This window comes from Gallinula chloropus, assembly GCF_964237585.1.
Source record: "Gallinula chloropus genome assembly, chromosome: 1".
In the NCBI taxonomy this organism is placed as follows: Eukaryota; Metazoa; Chordata; class Aves; order Gruiformes; family Rallidae; genus Gallinula; species Gallinula chloropus.
In genome coordinates, this window is record NC_140085.1 from 34,216,804 (window position 1) to 34,235,978 (window position 19,175).

General features: G+C 41.4%; 1 protein-coding gene across 1 annotated transcript; it reads left to right on the plus strand.

The window, feature by feature from the left end:
- Window positions 1-206: 206 nt before the first annotated feature.
- SLC38A2 (solute carrier family 38 member 2) lies at window positions 207-16,621 on the plus strand. Its single transcript, XM_084279441.1, has 16 exons — window positions 207-392; window positions 1,092-1,306; window positions 1,585-1,666; window positions 1,803-1,918; window positions 5,003-5,076; window positions 5,174-5,266; window positions 5,457-5,538; window positions 8,544-8,626; window positions 9,605-9,663; window positions 9,794-9,943; window positions 10,659-10,738; window positions 10,835-10,935; window positions 11,327-11,451; window positions 12,100-12,244; window positions 12,376-12,473; window positions 13,235-16,621. The coding sequence occupies exons 2-16, from the start codon at window positions 1,188-1,190 to the stop codon at window positions 13,331-13,333; spliced, it is 1,506 nt and encodes a 501-aa protein (XP_084135567.1). The 5' UTR covers window positions 207-392; window positions 1,092-1,187; the 3' UTR covers window positions 13,334-16,621.
- The last annotated feature ends 2,554 nt before the right edge of the window (window positions 16,622-19,175 follow it).

Consider the following 19,175-nt stretch of genomic DNA (forward strand, 5'->3'; position numbering starts at 1 on the left):
CACAAACACACCTCCCCCCTCCCCCGCCCCGGGAAGCAACAGGGGGTCAGTCGGGCAGGGCGAGGGGCGCGGCGCCCGCCAGCGACCCGCCCTCCGCGATGACGCGCCCGCATTCCTGCCTGAAGAGCGGCGGCGCCCCGAGGGGGCCATCAGACCGGGAGCGACGCCTTCGCCACAGCACCGGGCGCACGATATTTTCTCTCGCTTTCATACCGCTGGCTTTTCCGAGCGATTTTTTCCCCTCCACCCTTATTTATTTAGGGGTTCGTTTTCGCTGACGTTTTACAGCGAAGGGTTTTCTGCCTCGCGAGAAGCGGCCGCAGAGAGAGAGGAGCATCACCTCGTTCCCAGGCTTCGGGAGAAAACCTCGCATTCCAGCCCTTGCGGAGAAGGTACGGCGCGGCGGCAGGCGCCGGCTGTTACACGGCCGCCAAGAGGAACGGGGCGAGTTTTCGGACGTAGCGCGGCTCGTCCTTCGAGCCTTTGTCCGGCGGCAGCACCACTCTTCCCCCCCCTCCCCCGCCCCGGTTTGCCGCCCCAGACCCTGCCGGGCTTTGCCTGGACGCGCCGTGGTGGCGACGGGCTCGTGTAGGGATGCTGCATCCCAGAGAGGTGGAAAAACCCCAAACGACTGCGGCGCGGTGCGGTCCCGTGACCGATTTGCATTTTTTCCATTGGAAATGCCGGGATGCTCAGTGTTGACGGCTGGGGTTGGGGGGGGGGGGGAAGGTAAACACGGAGGCAGCCGCGGGACGGAGAGGCGCCGGCAGCCAATGTGACAATCGCCCATCGGTGTTGCATCAGTCAGCGCTCCGCTACCGGGGCGAAAGGGCGGAGGGAGGGTGCGTACGGGTTGAGCGCTGCGTGCCGGTGGCCGCTCCCTCGTCCCGGTCCCCGGCGCCGCCGCAGGTACCGCGTCCCCGGCGCGTCACCTTTGTCTGCCCGCGCCCCGCGCGCCCCCCGCCCCGCGCGCCTGGTACTTTTCCACTCGGCGGCGGGCGGGGGCCGCCGAGCCGCGGGCGCGCGCGGGCGCCACGTGACGGGCCGCGGCGCTTGCTGCAGCAACTGACGTCGCCTCCCCACCTCCGCAGGCGCGGCGAGCCCCGCCGCCAAGGACAAAAGAGCGGCCGCCGACCCCCGACTCGCACTCCCCTGCCCCCCGTGGCATCGCCGCCGCCGCCGACGACATGAGCAGCGCCGAGATGGGCAAGTTCAACATCTCCCCCGACGAGGACAGCAGCAGCTACAGCTCCAACAGCAACGACTATAGCTACCCCTACCCCACCAAGCCGGCTGCCATGAAGAGGTGAGGGCACCCCGCCGCCCACCCGGGCGCCCGCAGCCCCGATTCAGCCCTAATTTCAAACGGCGCCTCTGGGTCTCGGAGGTGTCGCGTGTTGACACGCGGCGGGGAATGTAAACACTGCGCTGGGCAGGGCGGCAGGTGGGGGTGGGGGGGTGTCCTTTTGGGACATTCCGTTGGTTATTCTCGTTTCCCCTTTGGAAGCCGATGGGAAAACCGGTGCGGGAGGTGAAGGCGCACGTCGCCCGTGATGGTCGCTAACGATGCCGTGTCTTTTACAGCCACTATGCGGATATCGATCCCGAAAACCAAAATTTCTTGCTCGATTCCAATCTTGGAAAGAAGAAATATGAAACTCAGTATGTAAGTACATAGCGATGACCTTTCAAAAACAACAACAGCAAAGAAAAAAAAAACCCTTTCCTGAAAAATCTGTTTGTTTTAATTCTGAAATGCATCATAACTTTTTATTAATTATTACTTATCTGCCTTTTCTCAGCATCCGGGTACTACTTCCTTTGGAATGTCAGTATTTAATCTGAGCAATGCTATTGTGGGTAGTGGCATCCTCGGGCTTTCTTATGCCATGGCTAACACTGGAATTGCTCTTTTTGTGTAAGTATCTTTTGGCTCCTCAAAAAACATCTTACTGCTGCGTAGTTAATAATGGAAAAGCACTTGATGTAAGAATATGACCTTTAAAAAAATACTCAGTCATTGCCGTAGGTGCAGAATTGCATTTTAGGGTTGTTTTAAATTAAGAGACTCTGATGCATTCAGAAGGACTTGTAAAAATTACACAGATCCATTGCAAGTTCTGCAATGCACAGAACATCTAACAGTGAATTTTCCTTTACTCAGCTTTAGTTTCTCCATGAATAACTGATTTCCCCTGAAAATTCCACTGTCTTAAGTGGAGAAGAGGTGCAGCTGTATTAGCTTTTTCTTTCAGAGTTACCTGGTTGAAATTAGTGGCAACAGAAGCTTTTCAATGAGTGGAAGTCATAATTGCACAAAAAGTACAGGGTCAGGCTATAGAGGGTTAAAAGACAAATGTAGGTGGAAGAGGATTATCTTCTTTGTCTCATGCAAGTCTGGCTGTGTCTACTCTTAAAATATTCTGTGTTCCAGTCCTACCGATCAGGGACGTGGTCTCCTTTTCCTCAGCTGACATAGTTGTGCCTGCGGAGGTACGATGTGCTTACACCAATAAAGAAACCCTTTCTATTGCTATGCTTTTACTCAGTTTGGGGGACTGTTTTCAGCTACACCTATAAAACCTGCTGTTTCCCTGCAGGGGAGGGATGTGGAATACTATTTGTAGCTATATTGGCAAAACCTCTCAGGGAACAGACAGGGACTATAATAACATAGTTGCAAATGAGGAAGCAGTTAAGCTTCTAACTGTGTTGGGAAGGTACATTTTTCATATATGGGAAGCATGTGTCGTATGAGTCACTCAGTGCAAACAGGAATCCATGGATATGTATAAAGGGACTTTGTATCTTTATCCCAGAAACAGACAAACATGCTGTCTGTTCAAGAACAAGTGGAGAGCAACATTTAGCTCAAAATTTGCCTTGATCTGGTGCCAGATTTCCAGCAAGGTGTAGGTCAGATTTACTTCCAGATAGTCCATGGTATATCAGGCTAGCACTCCAGTCTCCAGAGGAAACTACCGATGCATAAAGTTTTGCTCTAAAGACTTTTATTTCAAATATATGCTGATGCATTAATTTCCTGCTAAGACTTGAACTTAGACCATGTTAAACTGAGCAAACCACTTAGCGGCATCAGTTCAGAAGAGGTAGATAATTCATCTCTCTACGTATCAGCTTCATGCTCTACAGATGTTCTGCAGCACATATAACTGTCATAATGCCTGTTAGAACATCTCAGAGGAGAAGGAAAACAGAATTTAAGGCTAGATATTTCAACAGATTTGTATGTAAGGGGAGTCCTTTTTTTCTGAAGGAAAAAAAGTGCAGAACTATTGATTCTTGTAACAGTCAGGTGCTGTGAGGTTACCTTTAATTTCCTGGTAACTGCTTTAAGATCTGTGTTAGTACTGATTCAAAGATAAAACTAGCTTGTCACCTTTCAAAACACAGCCAAGCTTGTGTAGTTCCAAGGCAGGAAAGGAGTCAGTCACTGATGATCCCGAGGATTTTTGCTGACACTGAGGGCATTACAGACATCCTTTAATAACTAGGTTACAAAATCAGATCCAGATGCAGTTGATTGAGGCAGTAAATTCTTCGAAGTCTGTGTGGAGTCACTTGTGTCAGTGCTGTGACTTGTCACTTGTGTCAGCACTAAGTAAATGAATGATACGGTCTGGAAGCCAGAAACTGAGTGAGCTTCGAGATGAATTTACTGACTGATGTTGTCAACACTCTAGGCAGCTGTTCAAGGTTAGGACTTGAGGGGTCCAGGATCTCTGCTGTTTTAATGAAATGCAACTCTTGCACATCTCGCTGTGCTGTTTGTAGTTGATGGCTGAATTAAATCCTGGTTAATCTCTACCTGCCAGAAAGGCAGAGGTTTATTTGTGTGCGTGTGTTGGTGTTGAATTGGCACATAGCACATAGCACATAGTTTCCTGGGTTCCTTGCAGAGATCTGTGAAGCTTTTCTCAAATGTTCTTGTTCCCAGCTCTTTGTGCTGTGCTTACTAATTTCACCAATGTTAAAATTGGCACAAAAGGAAATGTAAAGGAGTACTATGGGAACTCTAAATGGAGCTTGCCATTTCTGAGCAGATATGCTGATGCTGAGGTTTCCTATAAAGCAGAAAGCTTGTATGGGTATGAGAAAGGCCAGGGATTTTTTGGAATGTACTGTAATTTTCCACTCTGTTCTTCAGGAGCTGAGAAGTCCCCCCTAGCGTGCCACTCCGGGAATTGCATTTTGCATTTGTTGGGGTGGAGATTTGTTGTTGAGAGATCTGAATCTTCAATGTTACAAATGCGCTTCTGGAAATAATATATTATATATTGCATGTAAAAGCTGTGGGGAAGATAAACAAGCCACTGGTGATTCCCATGTAAGCACATGTGAAGAGTAATTTGAGAAAAGGAAGTTGTGTTGGGGTTTTGTTTTGGTTTGGTTTTTTTAATGACAACAAATAGGTATTACCATTTGAAAACAGAGTTCTCAATACATCTGATTTTTCAGATGATTCTTTAAGGCTTTTTTCAGTTTCATCTTTACATAAAGAAAAAAGACACTGGGGAGGTTTAAGCTGAAAAACTGACTTGTTTAAGACAAGGAGATAATCTTCACTTCTGCCACAGTTAGTAACAACTGGATGTTCAGTAGGTTCACTACACACTGTTAAACAAGGATAGGAAGAGAGGAGAAATACAGTTTCTTGCAATGATACAAAACCATTCCCAGTGATACTTGAAGTTATTTGTATCAAATGTAGCCAATATAATGGTCTTGCACTTCCCAGTGTTTAGGCCACTTCTCCTTGCCTATAGGCATTGCTTAACCTTACATTAGAATTTCTCTATACGCCAGTGAAATGCATTTTAATATAAACTCCTTTCAGAATGCTTTAGCTGGCCTTAGAACCTGCAGTTTTTTTCCCAGATAATATTTTAATATGATTGATTTTTATGCTTGATATGCCTTTATTTAATAAGGCAATAAATCATTTATGGCTATTAAAAATTTGCATGTTTCCCTCCACCAGGATACTCCTGATGGTTGTCTCAATACTTTCTTTGTATTCGGTGCATCTCCTTTTGAAGACTGCCAATGAAGGAGGTATGGCAAACTACTATTTTACAAACATAAGGTATTTGTTTCATGTAGTGTCTTTGTAAAACACACCCTTTCAATGGATTGTTTTGTCTTCCTTTAGGATCTTTATTGTATGAACAGTTAGGAATGAAGGCATTTGGCATGGCTGGAAAACTTGCTGCTTCAGGATCGATTACAATGCAGAACATTGGAGGTGAGGATCTTAACTAATCTGTACTGTCAATAGTTACTGTTCCCTACTTATTCTTGGAGACTTTTTTTTTTCACACAACATGTGTTCATTAACTGCTTGTGTTCAAGTGAAGTTATGAAACATGTTATGTGATTCTTGCATCGTGGCATATTCTATATTTGTAATGATCTATGATGTTATTCACCTACAGCTATGTCAAGCTACCTCTTCATAGTGAAATATGAGTTACCATTGGTCATCAAGACATTTATGAACATCGAAGAGACCACAGGGTAGGTGTTAGAACTCCTCATCAGAGAAACTATTAGGAGAAACAAATACGGAGACTGTATATATTTTTATACGAAGACCACGTTCGGTACACCATAGGGTAGCTCCTTACTCAGACAGAGATACAGTAAGTTTGCCCTTCCCCTGAGCGCTCTACTTCATTTAGAACCAGCCTGTCCTGGAAAAAGGGTAGAAAAATACAGGTATTGCATCATATTACAGAAAGCTGTTCTCTAAAGAACATCAGGTAAGTGTGTTCCTGTATGTACCAGTCAGTACATACTCTCAATAAAGAAAGGTAAATCTGATTATTGGTTGTTGGTTTGGTTTTGGTTTGGGCGGGGGGGGGGGTTGTTGTTTTTACTTACTGCATTCCAACTGTTTTGGACTGGTTATTTTGGTTTTCTAGTATTAAAACTGTGGGAAGTGATTAAATATAAGACTGAGGTGCAGTTGTCTAATAAGAGTGGTTCTCAAAAAGATAAGGGAACTAAACAGTGAACTAAAATACAGTTTATATGCCCAAGATTAAAGTGGTGGACACATTGCCATTTAGCCCTGGAGACACCTTGACTCCATAGTGTCTTTCCTGCTCAACTTTAAAAGCAGGTGCTTGTGTTATCTACCCATACTGTCTTAAAGTTAGATTTTACTCTGTTCTTTGTATAATCTGTGAAGAAAGGTGATCTTCTGTGCACCTGCTCTGAGCACCTCCAGAGAGTAATTTATCATAGCACTCTATATTGAGAGGGTGTGTAAAAGCAGCTATCTAAAACAAGATGCCTGACTTCAGATGGATAGAGTTAAGTGCTATAAATCTCACTCTTCAGAGTTGTACTTCTGTGCCTTGTCCTGAAGTGTCCCAGTCTTGAGAGGGCTGAGCAGCTCAAGACTCCAACTTACACCTAAGCCTGAGTTCAGAAGGTAGGCATTTTTCTGCCTGTGTTCCCCAAGGGGTTCAAGCCATTTGGTGTTTGTACAGCTTGATGATAAATATTGTCATGACAACAATGCTAGCTGCCTTTTTTTTTTTTTTTAATGTACTCAAAGAATGCACCCACCCTATTTACTTAATAGTGTAATGTTTATGATTATTTTTTTTCCCTGGGAAGGCTCATTCCCCTCCTTTGGCTGAATTCAAGTCCTTATTTTCCACTTCTTAAGAAAGTCCCTGGAATAGCCAGTGCTTATGAGGGGACTTGGAGGCAAGTATTTTTAACTGTCCCATCTTCATAGAAGAATTTAAAATCGGATGCAGTTTAAAGAGGGGAAGTTAAAGGCTGGATACAGCTGTTGCTCTGCAAATCTGGCAAGCAAAACTTGGAAAGTGACATTTGTATCTTCAGTGTTTTCTTGTTGGCTGGTACTTGGTAACTGGACACTGGTTTAAAGTCAATTTTTTCTCAGTGCTCTGGCAGTTGTGGATCCCACTTAACTGACTCTCTCCATGCATTGCTTAGGGGAGTCTGGGTGGCTACCATTGACATGGATTCCACTCTGGCAGCCTGGTGCCCAAAATGTAAGCACTTAACCTGTTTAAATGTCCCAAAATAATGCTTACTGTAGAAGAAAATATTCTGGAATACTAAGACTATATTATGTATACTAGCTCTATAATTAAAATTCCTCTTGTATTTTTAAAAGTAACTGTATTTTAAAGCTGTGCAATCACATTCTTTACTTTTCAGCACAGAAAAACTCTTTTAAAGTCCTTGGTGTGAAAGTCGGGATGGTCTTCACGTGGTGCATGCCCAGTAGCAGTGCACATTCTTACGACTGTCTCAAATGCAAGGAATCGCTGTGCTGTGATTTCTTCTAAATTTACCACAAGGCTACTCAGTTTTTTAAAAAGGGAACAAAAGGTACATGACACTAATGTCCTTCACATCTGAACTTTGTTAAATACATTTTTTGACATTTAGTTATCCCAGATAAAACTGGAGAAAGAGGTGACCAAATTGTTTCTGCATTTACTATGTAAATCCAGAGCAAGACTTAAAGCTGTTCCATATTTCCACTATCGAAGTTCAGCAATTGGGTCTGAATGCACAAATTTCCAATTGGTTCATTGATATTTCTTTGTTTATCTAAATAGTAGTCCATTTAAAAATAAATGCTATTAGCTGATACCGTAATGGAACATAAAACAGTAATATTTGGGAATAAATACTTAGTGTTCCTTGAATTGCTTAAAGCATATAGGATGTTCCTGTGGGACAGATGAAGAAAGCAGTTACCCTGCCACGATTAAATACTCAAGATAAGGGTTTTTTCTGTTAGTACAGTGAACTTTTGTTATATTTACACAGATCTAACTTTGTGTTTCTGTGTTTCAAGGGAAGATGTTGATCTTCCAACACTCCAAAACATTTTGTCCAAAAAAAAGGCTGCTGCTTCTTACAGAATAAGTGGCAAAAACAATCTGAAGGGAAAAAAAAAGAAATCTGAGGTTCTTACTGTAACTTCCCTACTGAAAGGGACTAAGTATGCCTCCAAGAGACTCCCAGTGCTTGTTGGAGTTTTCTCAGCCGGTGGGCTTGAGATAACTGCCTTAACTCCAGCCCTCACCTGTTTTTCGTTAACTCTCACAGGGTACCCAACAGAATTTTATTTCCATTAGAAGTGGACCAGCACCCACTTTGGGCCCTGCAATATTCTAATACATCTGGAGAGCTGGGAAACAACATGTAAGCAAATTACCATTTTCCCATGATTGATCCCAGTTGGCTTTTTTTCTGGCCAGTCATTTGCTTTCCTGTCTTCTGACTTTCAGAGGCATATTAATTTTAGAAAAGGACACTAAAGGAAAGGCACAATGCAGGTTTGGGGTGAGATAAGAAGGGATTGTAGGTCCATCTAGTAAGCTGAACAGTAATCCCTTGTGACATCAGGTACTACATTTATTAAGAAGCCATATGATGTAGGAGAACATGAGTGAAAACTAAACTGCAGATACCGTGATTTTTGAATACTTTGCTTGCTTACAAACATCACCTTTTTTCTGCAGAGAATGGTATCTTAACGGCGACTATTTAGTGCTGCTGGTGTCTGTCATCCTCATTCTTCCCCTGTCCCTGCTGAAAAATCTAGGTAAGCAGTAGAGTGCAATCAAAATAAGTGTGTAGAAAATGCTGTGGGGCCATGGGTTGATGGGGTGTTAGTCTTGAAGTACTGTGTGAATTAACAGCTGTCTCCAGATTTGTCTCTTGGGAATAATCAGGGTTCAGGCAATTGCTATCAGTCCACTAAAAAAAATAAAAGAACAAGGTGGGTGTCTTAAGTTCCAGATGTGTTTGTGGCAAACAAAAAGATCATTGATAATGTAGCTTTAGAGTAAGGCTCAACAGTAACTTTCTATTAGTATGCTTACTGCAGTTTGACCTATTTTGGTCAGTAATGAATAGTACAATACTGTTATTAAATAGCGTTATTAGCTATCCAGTAACAGTCTCAGAAGACAAAGAACGCCAGCTCTGGACAGTTAAATTGCCTTTGCAGTGGAAATAGAAGTTGTGTTTTTCATTTTAGATCCCAATCAGTAGCAGAATATTCATACCAGGTGCTTTATCTGAAATGGCTGTTAATTCAGCCATATAGGCAGAAAATCCACTTGACACATTAGTTTAGAGAATCCTGTAGTGGAACTTTACTGACTGAGAGACTCAGCGTGAACTGTTGTTGTTACTATTTAGGAAGTTATTACTTCAAATAAATAAAGTGACTCAATAAAACACAAGGGGAAAGGCTAAGTTATGTCACAGCACATCGATTCTATAATCATTCTTAGGGTATAATAAATAAGTCCTGTAGTTGTTGTTGGGGGCAGAGGGAGGTTAAGTCACAAAGTTTGATATTACACACTTGCTGTATGTGCAGACCCTATGCACATAAATATGTCTGAGAACTGTCAGGTCTGGGCTGAGATTAGCAGAACGTTAATGAGTAATTAACTTGTTCTATGTAACGGTAAGAAAATGTTAATTTACAGAGATCACTGACAGAATATTTTTGTCATGTGTAACATGAATGGTGATCTGAGATTTTTAATTTTTTTTTTCTTTAACACAGGATATTTGGGCTATACCAGTGGCTTTTCCTTACTTTGCATGGTCTTCTTTCTGATTGTTGTAAGTATTAATCTTGCACATTTCCAGTGCTTGTAAAACTGCATTTCAAAGTGCAATTAAACACAGTTTCTGAAAAGTTTCACATATTGCATTAGTCAAAGTAGCAATAATTATATGGCTTTATTTCTAGGTAATTTGGAAGATGTTTCAGATCCCCTGTCCTATGGACAGTGTCATCCTGAACATGACATTATTAAATATGACACTGGCACCCTCAGTAGATGAAAACATAACAAGTGATGATATGTGCAAGCCAAAATATTTCATCTTCAATTCACAGGTAACTGGCTAAAATTCAGGCTCTCCACTGAAAATAACGAAGACTAAATAAATACATAGCAGATAAATTAGGTCATTTTCCCTTCAAGTAAACTTGGGTTGTGTTAGGCCTTTCTATTCCCATAGAGTAGACTGGGTTTTTCCACATTCCAAATGCCCAGAAGTTAGAGGAGCTTGAGATGCCTGCCTGAGATGAGTGGCAGCAACAGCATCTCTTGTTTCTCAGCAAAGCATTTCTCAGGCTTTCTCAAGTAAGGTAGTAAAGCATTTTAAATAGCAGATTATGGAATACCATGCAGGTGGGAAATGTATGCCAGAGTTTGAAATAGACTTGGAAGTTCCTAGTCACAGTCTTGACTGACATGAATGCTCCCAATGAGTGGTGAATCTCCTCACGTGGGGAAGAAGTATCTGTGAGCCAACACAGGCTGTAATGGCTTCAGCTGACCAGGTGCAGAACATAATTCTGAATGCACATCCATTCAGCTCAGCATGGACTTCGGTGAGATTTGGGAGTATTTAATACCTCAGGGTCTGGGCTTAAGAAAATAGCAACTTGTTTTAACTTTTGCCAAAGTTTCAGTTGGAAAGAACAGCTGAACTTAGCTAAACTAGACAGATGACTAAGTCAGAATGAGAAAATGTACTGATTATTTTTTAAAATTAAATTTCTAATGTCTGTTGAGGTATTTAAGGAAGATACTTTCTTTTTTCAGACTGTCTATGCTGTCCCAATCCTAACATTTTCTTTCGTCTGCCATCCTGCAATTCTTCCTATCTATGAAGAACTGAAAAGGTATGTGTTAGATGCCTGTCTGTAATTTCACTAAACAAACTGAAGTAGTATGAATCAGTATGTTCTCATGGCTCATGATGTACCTTTGTCTTACAGCCGAAGCCGTAAAAGGATGATGAATGTGTCCTACGTCTCTTTTTTTGCCATGTTCCTCATGTATTTATTGGCTGCTCTCTTCGGATACCTGACATTTTACGGTGAATATTGCCTTCTCTGCTTTCTTTTAAATGAATTACATTCTGCAAAACCACAGTATTATTTTTAAGTTAGAGCAAGCAAGCATTTACTATGGGTTCTAAATATACACTGTTTGTTGGGTTTTTTTTTTTAATACTTCTCTATGTGTACGCCCAGAAAGAGATCGGTAGTAGAATTAGGCCTGAGGCACAGGATTAAAACTGGATTAAAACAAATCCAGTGCCTCCAAGATATCCCTGTGTAAAATGGAGATGGGCTTGCAGGAGCTGTTGAGGCTTTCAATTCATATTGCTCTTAACTGTCAAATTCACTTAGGATTCAGAGCAGAAGTGAGGGGTTTTTTGAGACGTATATAAACTACATCTAATTAAAATACTGTTTTCCTTATAGGAAGAGTCGAACCAGAACTGCTTCATACCTACTCTGCTTATCTGGGTGCTGATGTCCTTCTTCTTATTGTGCGTCTCGCTGTACTTATGGCTGTAACTCTTACTGTACCTGTAGTTATTTTCCCAGTAAGTAATTTATTTCTTAATCTTACTACCACTTTTTATTTTCACCACTGCTGCAGTCATTTACTGATTTGGCAACTCTCATTTATACAATTTTTCTCTTAATTGGAAAAGGAAATTTATTCAAATAAGCTTGATGAAATACCTCTATACTGTTAATTTATATAAATTAAATAACTAGGCAACACTTACGAAGCAGTAGATATAAATACATTCAGTTATATTGCTTTCTTGCTATGGTTTAATTGGGGAAGTGGAACAGATTGCCCCTTTATAAAAGGACTTGCACTGTCAAGTTACCAGCTTTCAAAAGTCGGTGTGTTTTTGTAAATACATTGTGAACATGAATTCTGGCCATTTACATGTGTATGAGTGAGCAGCATCCTTAGATGTTAGAAAAATCCCCGGGGTTTCTGTGCTCTGAAAATCTGGATCACTGAAGAGAAACAGACCAGAAACACAGAGCTGCCTCTCAAGTGCAGGAAAAAAATACCTATTTTTAAAAAAACATGCTTTAAAGTCCTTCAACTTTCATTAAAATGAGGAACCTGATGTTGAAATGCTTTCAGAAGGAAGGTCTAATTCAAATTTCACTGACTTCCTCAATGAAGACTAAACTTTCCTTTTACTTTTTTTTCCTCTTTTCAAAAGATCCGCAGTTCCATCACCCAGCTGTTGTGGGCAGGGAAGGAGTTTAAATGGTGGCGTCACTGTTCCATCACAATTGCTCTCCTGGTATTTACCAACGTGCTTGTTATCTTCGTCCCTACCATCCGTGACATCTTTGGGTTCATTGGTAAGCATTTTCACATCAGTTCAAATAGTCTTTCAAATCTCAGAGAATACAGTTCCGCTGTAATTAAATTATATTTACTTACTTTATTTACTTAAATTATAAATACTTACTCCTATGCTTTTTAAACACAGGTGCATCTGCGGCTGCCATGCTGATCTTTATACTTCCTTCTGCCTTCTACATCAAGTTAGTGAAGAAGGAACCAATGAAGTCAGTGCAAAAGATTGGGGTATGTATAGACAAATGCGTAGTAGTTATTTGTATTTGCTCACTACTTCAGAGCAAGAACTTTCGTTTCCTTCATGATTTAAGAATGTTGAAGTCCTGATGAAGGTAGTCAGTGAATTGGCATGTAAAGTCATCTTATTTAACAAGTGGGAGTTGTATAGGTGCTCAAAACTGAGGAGAGAGCAGTCACAAGGCTCAGTCCACTTCAGTGACTTCTCTCACACCCCTCCCCAACCTCAACAATAGTTAGCTTATTCTGTTGCTGATAAGAACCAAATTTCATCAGATTAACTTGAAGAGCTGTACTAAAAGAGTCTGGTCGTTCTCCTGCAAGTTTTCTTTCAAGACTTATTTATGTAACTTACCCCATAAAAAACTGACCCCTGCTCATAGTTTGGGTCATTCTAATGGATCTCGGTGTTCTTACTTTACTGATCTTAGACTTGCTGACTCAGAATCAAATCTTCAGCATACTGAGTCAGGATTAAGTCAGCTCAGGGGCACAGCCTGCATGGTATGAGCAGCTACATTAATTGCCCTCAGCTGAGGGTGAGGCCTGCTATAATGAAAATAAATGCACTTGTTTCTTTGAAAAAGAACCCTAAGTATGCAAAAGGTACTTGGCTCCTTATTGTTTACTGTGATTTCTCATCTCTTCTAGTTTGTCTCCATGAGTAATGACACTCATGCCATAAAAGGGCATGACTTCGTGGGTATGGTGGCAGAAACTGAAATACTTCTTTTATGTTTTCTCTTTTTCAGGCTGCACTCTTCTTTCTAAGTGGTATAATTGTGATGACTGGGTGTATGACACTGATTATTCTAGACTGGACCCATAATGTTGCATCTGATGGCCATTAACTGCCCTGGTTTAATCTCTAATACTCCACTTCGAATGCCAGTGTTCGCTCAGATACCTACTGAGAATGACAATGAGCTATTCAGCTTCCTTTAAAATGCAGATTCTTGGTTGATGGTTCTTCTGATTGTAGAATACCCGAACTCTGTCTTTGAGAAGCTATTCTGCATGATGGAAGTGGATATTAACATCAAACCACGTGAGTGTCTGGCTGAAGGAAGTGACAACTTTATTCCATTCCAGAGAATGGACAGAACTCTCCATATAGACTTTTATCAAGCCTTGTTTGGCTTTTATCATTGTTACTTGGATATCTTGTTATTTTACTTGAATGTGCCTAATGGAACCATTTGATGTGAGAAATAACTCTTTAATTTACAGCAAAGTGTTTAAATAACCAATGAGAGAGAGAGAAAAAAACACTATTATTTTTTGTACCAAAAAATTCTTATGGACCTCAAAAGCACTATTTTGACTTTAAGAAACTTTTTTCTAAAAAAAGAATGAAAGAATAATGTAGAGCTCATAAAAATACTTGACCAGTGTCCTAAATTGAATCAAGTTTGCCTTTCTGTAGAGGAGAGGCATGATTAGAAGCCATTTTTATTTTAAAAAATACTTCTAATGACCAAAACAGAAAATGAACAAATTCAAGTCAAAATTCTGTAATTACAAATGCTTCCCATGAAATTCACTTACTTGAAAGTAGAGTGAAAATAATTCTGAAAACCATTTGTCAGCTTACATAAGTAAGCACAGTTACCTTAGTTCCCAAAAATGGCGTGGAAACACAAATTTTCAAGCTTTAAAAAACCCCACCCTTCGGAATGGGTATGTTTGAGGAAAACATAGCTGATCTAGAAATTGTAAAGATGGCATTGGCATTTCCCTTCTTGAGGTACTCAATAGTGCAGTTGGGTAAAACAGGGTTTGGGGGGTTTTGCTTTTGTGGTTTTTTTTTATGTTGTAGATACAAACTGAATGGCACTGGGGCATATCACGTCATTAACATGGAACTCCCTCTTGGAGTTGTCTTTATTAATAAGGTCCATTGTCAGTTGTAGCAATGTTTGGGTTGGTTTGGGTTCTTTTTCCTGTCCCATTTATCTTGAAAACACTCTGTAGGAAAACAGAAAGGTCCTAAGGTAGTTTATTAGTTGTGTAACATTCAAAAAGTGTACAGTATTTCTCAAACTACTCATCCATTATTGGATTTTGGATTACTTGACTATGTTCTGTTTCTGAGTCAAATTCACAAAATAACTGCACCAGTATTTCATGCTTGGTACAAACTCTCTTCGCATACACAACTGGGATTCCTCTTCCAATTTATAATGTATAGTAGTCCTAAAGATAACCTCATAGACTGGATAGTCATCTCATACTTGTTTGCTTCAGAAGTAGGTAAGTTTCTTATGAGCCCTAGCTAGCTAGCTGATGAAACAGGTGCTGTTTCTAGTGCATGTTTACTCTTTCATTCTTATCCCAGGTTGAAGAGAAATAATTCTTGTATAACAGCATACTTGGCTTCTAAGAGGTTCTCAAACACAACAATATTGGGTACAAATGCCTAGATAAGAGAGTATTAATGAAATAATCATGGCAACGTGGTCAGCTGTCTTCATCTGAATTGATGCTTTAAAAAAATCCGATCTACAAAGTTCCACTCGGTCGTTGTGTCAGAGGGAACAAGTGAGGGCCTGTAATCCATTGCTTAAACAGTGCCTGAGACTTCTTTTGCTCTCACAGAATTAATTGGGAACAAATCTAGATGATCGTCATTGTTTGGCAGATAATGTCAGTCTCTGCCCAGCCATTTAAAAATCTATGAAAACAACTGCAGGTTTTTTGTATCGATATTTCTGCATGACTGTAAGTACTGGTCACTAAGTCTGTAGTGTACAACTGTAATGAGAAGTTAGATTGCTCTTGTGTTGTTCGCATTATTAGTTCGGTGGTACTCAACTGGCAGTTAATAGTCCTGGAGTCAGCGCTGACCAACGCTCCTTCCGTACTTCTCCGCCTCAGGTACTGCCCATCCGTGGCTAACTATCCCATGTTACCTGATCTCCACAGAAGTGCTGAGCGTGTGCCTCCTTAGTACTTTGGCAGCTTTTCTTCTTCCTCTCCACCAGCATAGGAAGGTGGAAGAGGATTAAAATGATGTCTACCTTTGAGCAATTTGTAGCACATAAGGGACGAAGTGCTTCCTGTGCCAGCGTTAAAAAAATACATAAATAGAAGGAAGGGAGAAATAGCCTCCTTTCTCTCAGTAACCATCAAAGAGAAGTTCCTACATAGTCCTTCTCAGCTGCCAGAGAGGAGGAAGATTTTTTTAATGACACCTCATAATACATCACCAGTTCTCTCAATGTAGCAATTTCCAGTTTTCACACTATGTGCTATATTACTTGATGCCTGGCTCTCCACCTGCAACAGTTGAGTTCCACGTGGCTGGGTTGATTTCCAACGTATGATTTATTTAATTTATTTAATATTTTTTCTGTCCAAACCTGTCTGCTTCAAGTTACCTACATTACAAACCACCTGAAAGAGCAGCTTCAGTATTAAACCACTGTTTTGTCACCTCGGTTAGACATTACTGTCTTCCATGATATTTCAGTCATAAATGTAACATGTTATTTATAAAACATTAATCCATTAAAACTAAACCTATTTTTCAATATTTATGATAGTCTATGTACATAAACTGTATGTGTGTATATACTGTAAGTATGATGTATATAATGTAGGTTTGGAATCCAGGATTTCTGTATATATTCCTCTCTCATTACTGATTGCTACATCATTTCAAGGAGTTGTCCATGTTGTACATCTGTGTAATGACTGTCAAAGGAAAGATTCTTTCAGAACAAAATGTAACAGCATCCAGCAATGGAAGAAGTGTGGCTTACAACAGTGGAAGAAATGTGTTAACACCTGAGGTGTGCAAGAAAACACTTAAGATTCTTACAGATGTGTGTGTTGCAATAAACACAGGAGTCAATTGGGTCCATAAAAAGCATCATTCACGTTCATGTATTCTCCTCCTCTAAAACTTACCATGGATGTTACAATTTCCTGAATGCAGCTACTTATAACAGCTCTTACTAACGTATTGTTAGGCCACCGAATTCAGGCATCCTGCGGTACATGGGTGTACATATGTAAATAGCCACTGTATTGTTGGAGGCCAACACTGTAGCTACAGCTGTTGGCAGGGAGTGCAACAGTTTCAGTGAAACATTGTATGTTTGTTTTAACTAAAATAAATAAATAGATAATCTGAAGCCATGGTGTGGCTTTGGTTTTCTTTGGGGGTGGGAGGCATTTGCAGGATTTTCTTTAAAGGCAGTATTGAAAGGGTGTCATTAACTTTCCTGCATGTTTAACTTGTTTATGAGCATTTTTTCAGGAAGGGTTAAAAAAAAAGGAAAAACAGCATACTACTTATTTAAGTCCACAATTTACAACACTACAGGAGTAAGCAGAACAAGTCTGGACGTTGAATAAGATTAATTTCTGTAAGCAACCTGTACTATGTCATTTTTTTTTTTGCTGTACAGGCATAGCTGGAGACAAGATTCAATGTGTCGGGTCTTGTAGAAGTGTAATAAATGAGTGTTGCCAAAATCCTCTGCTGTTTTCCCTCAACTGAATCTCCAGGAGAAGAACAGCAGCGTCTGCAAAATTTTTCAAAACTAGGGTGTCTGCCTCACTTGTATTTTAGCACTCCGATACAACCCAAGTGCGGCATATCAGTTCTTTGTTCTCTAGAAATCTCTAACTGTATCAATTCATAGATAAATACTTGTCTTTTCCCAAATATTTGGGAAAGACAAATATTTGTCTTTTCCATTATTAAGAATTGGGTGTGAAAGACACCGGAGGTGTAACACGGTGTGTTAGTATACAACAAAACACTGGGACAGGAACATTAAGGAGGCCTAGTTAAGCATCCTGAAATTAGGAAGTGCCTCAATTTAAAGCTGATTTAATTGCATGATCACACAGTATTTTTTGCTGGAACCTCCACTGACTAGCTATTCGTTGTTTGGGTTTTTTCTATCATGTTTTCTATGTATTCATTTGCGTGTTTCCTCACAGTGCAAAGCCCATCCTGATGAAGGATAAAGGTCCACATATTGCTCTAGTTTTCAGCTTAATGGTGTCTTGGAAACACAACTGTGTACTCATGTTGACTATGTCACAGCCTGTAAGAAGTTGTTAATGGCCCTGCAAGCCTGGGACCTGAAGGGCAGAGAGGCAGCACCGGGACGCAATGTCTTTGAGTCCACAATTTAGTGTCCTGCACTTGCTAGTTTGGTATTTCAGTGTTTGCTTATGTGCTTCTGAAGCACAAGAGCAAACAGGTTTTGAGTCATCTCTCCTGTTAGCTGCTTGGGAATGGTGATTCTTGGAAATGCTCGTAATTTTCCTACCATCACACAGGAGGTTCGTGGCAGTAGAGAAGCCCTTTTCCCAGAGCCCTGTTCTACTGCTTGGGCAATTAGCCCACCTTTCTGCAATCTGAGATCTCTATCAGTTTAATACAGGAAGCAATCTTTACTGCACCCTCCTGATTCCTCCCCAGAGCTGGCTTACCCTGTGTGAATGAGACAATGGTTAAAAAACAAACAAACAAAAACCCCCAGAAATTACATTGTGTGACAGTTGTCTAAAACACCATGCTTTGAATCTCTTTACCCACCACAAGGCCTTTGCTCCAGAAGAGGGATAAGCTGTCACTTAGGGTTATTCACAATGCTAAGATTTGGGAATCTCTTGAGGCCTCTGCAAGTGAGAGGTGGCACCTTTACTTTCTTCTGGTTCCCCTGGATTTTATCTTTTTCCCATGCTGGCCTTGCCAAGTCTGTTCAGTCCCAAGGCCCCAGGTGTTGGTGCAGTGGCTGCATCACATCAGGTCCTGCCCTAAGGTGCCCTGTGGCTCATAACCCCATTTGTAGGGAACACAGTTCCCGTTCAGTCTGTGCCCCAGGTTTCCTTCTGGGAATGTGGACATGCCATCCCATCTCCAGTGCAGATGTGCTCAGTGCCCATTTCCCCATCCTCTCTGGTAGCTGTCTCTCAAGCATAATGGTGTAAACCTCACCTGCTTCCACATGCCTTTCCTTCTGCCCCTTGCACAGCTGGCTTTAGCTGTCACAAAGTGACTCCTTGTCAGCTCTGTCACCCTGGCTCTGACTCCAGTCCCAGTTTGCTAGTCCCCCAGCAACACCACCTCTCCCAACTCTTCCTGCAAGCCACCTTCCCCCATCTTCCTGCCTTCCTAACTATCTGCCTGCCCATGTCCTGCCCCCACCCTTCCTCATTCACTTCACCCAGGCACAGCTAGAAACATTGTCCTTTGATTTTCCTAGTCTCTGCCCAGCTTGTCTCCCTATTGCTTCTGCTTTAACTACAAGCTTTCTTTTGCTGTTCTCTGGCCGTCCCTCCAGTCCCAGTTCTGAAGCGGTCCCTCATGGTCACCTTCAATAGCCCAGAGAAGTCCACTGCCACAGTCAGTTCAGGACCCCTCCGACCTTTGGCTGAGGGTGAAGCCCTGCTGCACAGCATGGGAAGGGAAACTTTTCCCAGGAAAAAAATGATTTATTGTTTAACTATGGGAAAACATCCTCTTTTCCCCAATTTTATTCTCAAATGGGCCAGATCATTCATGCTGATTGTTTTTCCACACAGATGCACAAAAATACCACACTGCTACAGTCCCTCGTAATGGAAAATGTCAGGAGAAACATCTGAAGCTTAAAAGAACAGAGACACATTCCAGTAACGGAACTGTCTCAGTAATCTCAGTAACACGTGGCATCATCAACTATTTTT

Excerpts from the sequence above, each read along its gene's own strand:
- SLC38A2 (XM_084279441.1), top strand. The coding sequence starts at position 1,188 with ATGAGCAGCGCCGAGATGGGCAAGTTCAACATCTCCCCCGACGAGGAC. Across the intron at positions 5,267-5,456 it reads TACAATGCAGAACATTGGAG|CTATGTCAAGCTACCTCTTC; the intron begins GTGAGGATCTTA and ends ATTCACCTACAG. Across the intron at positions 8,627-9,604 it reads GTCCCTGCTGAAAAATCTAG|GATATTTGGGCTATACCAGT; the intron begins GTAAGCAGTAGA and ends TCTTTAACACAG.